Genomic DNA, 1,881 nt, shown 5'->3' on the forward strand with positions numbered 1-1,881 from the left:
TGGTCTAAATCTAGAAAAGATTATGCTCTATTGGCTATGACTAAGCAAAACTTATTATTATTATTATAATATTATTATTATAGGCAAAGACATTTTTTTAAAATAATGTTATTGACCTGTATTTTTTTTCCTACTGAAACCGGGTTTGGAATGGTAATAGGAACAGAAACGTTGAAATACCGAGTGAACTGATTGCTTTTAAAAAAAAAAAAGCCCTGTTAGTTACAGTGCATTATAAAATATAATCCATAACATTTTATTTCCAAGAAATACAAACCTCTCAAATGCAGACCGACTGCGACCAAGACAGTACCAGTGTGCAGTGTCTAAGGCAACCTTCCTGGCTGTTTGAGGGTCGTTGATAACTGCAAATGTCCCAGCCATATCTACGATGGTCTCAATGTTGTTGAAGGCATCATAATCCCCAGAAGCTAACTAAAATGAGGAAGCAGAGTATTAAGAGAATATTCAAGCAATTAATACAACTTGGTACAAAAAACTTATGAGAGAGCTTACTCTCTGCAAGTTGATGCAAAGCTCTGGGTCTGTAATCTCTTCAACAGAAATGACTGTGGCCTCAGGGCTAGTCGTCAGTGCTCTAAAGAGGCTTGGTGAAAGGAACTGTGGTCCTGGTCCCCCGTGGACAACTGAGAGGGCAATGGCAACACCAGCAGTGAAGTAATCATCATTCTGCATTGCTGGAAATAAAAAGATTTTAGACACAGAATTTTAAATATTGATTATCAGATTCAAAACAAGCCTTAAGAAATTATTAAAATACACTTCAATGTGACAGTGCATGTTTATTCAGCAATATGTAGTGCTTGCTTATTTACATTTACTGTTGAAATTCAGGAATTTAGCTTCATCAGGGCCAACAAATAATGCACCCTGTTTGAGGTGTTCCATAAGCAGAGTGAGAAACTCCCTCCTTGGCCCACCAGAATCGATTGCTCCCTCACTTGTCCCCAGGTCATCCATGAATTTGACATCGATCCTCTTCAATGGGCAAAATGACTTCATGGACAATGTAAGTCTTGCACTTTCCCAGATATGTTTCCTACTAATATTAAAATAGGATGCTCTGCTGTCATCAATTCTCTCTGCCAGGTTTTCTAAAATCCCGGTAATGTCTCTGTTAAAAAAATGGAAGACACTATTACAGTAAGGACACAGTATAATAAGAAAATATAATAAGTATATTATTTGTATATTGTATAATAAGAAAATAATTAAAAAAACATTTTGGACACCTTCCCTTTAGACTCATCAACTCCTTAGTAAAATGCTCAAAGGCCTGAAATGCGTGTCAGATAAGGCACCCCTTGTCACAGGGGATCTATGCGACCACTGCTAAATTGTCAGAAAAACATCATTCTTACCTTTCCTCTGAAGAAGTGGACACAATGTCCTCTATTTCATGTGAGAAAGGTATACTTTCGCTGTCACTGACATCACTTTCGAAGAGTGCTGCATATTGCCACTCCCTTAAACGGTAAGTTTGAGCCTTAGCACAACAATTTTTATCTGACACAATATTCGTCTAATATCATCAAGAGCATTTTATGGACTGACAAAGCTTACCAAAGTCCACTCCCTGGATATTTTTGATTTTTACCTGTTGTTGTCCATGAGACTCCTAGAACTTCCCTCATCCAACTGGGAACCAGAGGCTTGAGGTGCATCATCATTTGACATCATCATAACAGAGCTGGCAGGAATCATGGCAATGAAAGATGATGCAACTGATGGATCACTGTCGTTTAACAGAATGACTGCATCTGGCTGGTCCTCACACGTATCAATGGTGACAGTGTCAATTACAGAACTGAAAGCAACATCATTACCAGCCTCCTTAAATGCAAGGAAAAAAAGAAAAAA

At 37.9% G+C, this 1,881-nt stretch overlaps 1 protein-coding gene and 1 long non-coding RNA gene across 2 annotated transcripts; one reads left to right on the top strand and one right to left on the bottom strand.

The window, feature by feature from the left end:
- Positions 1-206: 206 nt before the first annotated feature.
- LOC107683142 (G2/M phase-specific E3 ubiquitin-protein ligase) lies at positions 207-1,041 on the bottom strand. Its single transcript, XM_016479222.1, has 3 exons — positions 837-1,041; positions 517-698; positions 207-435 (listed from the first exon to the last, which is right to left on the bottom strand). Exons 1-3 carry the CDS (start codon positions 1,021-1,023, stop codon positions 223-225), a joined length of 582 nt encoding a protein of 193 aa, XP_016334708.1. The 5' UTR covers positions 1,024-1,041; the 3' UTR covers positions 207-222.
- A 40-nt stretch (positions 1,042-1,081) lies between these two features.
- Positions 1,082-1,881, top strand: LOC107683143 (uncharacterized). Its single transcript, XR_001633672.1, has 2 exons — positions 1,082-1,164; positions 1,265-1,881. It is a non-coding gene; the product is annotated as an uncharacterized LOC107683143 (long non-coding RNA).

Source organism: Sinocyclocheilus anshuiensis, unplaced genomic scaffold (assembly GCF_001515605.1).
Source record: "Sinocyclocheilus anshuiensis isolate Anshui unplaced genomic scaffold, SAMN03320099.WGS_v1.1 C32975880, whole genome shotgun sequence".
NCBI classification, from domain to species: Eukaryota; Metazoa; Chordata; class Actinopteri; order Cypriniformes; family Cyprinidae; genus Sinocyclocheilus; species Sinocyclocheilus anshuiensis.

Bases quoted from the DNA above. Each gene is read 5' to 3' on its own strand.
- LOC107683142 (XM_016479222.1), bottom strand. From the start codon at position 1,023: ATGAAGTCATTTTGCCCATTGAAGAGGATCGATGTCAAATTCATGGAT. The intron at 699-836 runs GTAAATAAGCAA...TTTTATTTCCAG, and splicing joins CCTGAATTTCAACAGTAAAT to CAATGCAGAATGATGATTAC. The intron at 436-516 runs GTAAGCTCTCTC...TCCTCATTTTAG, and splicing joins TTTGCATCAACTTGCAGAGA to TTAGCTTCTGGGGATTATGA.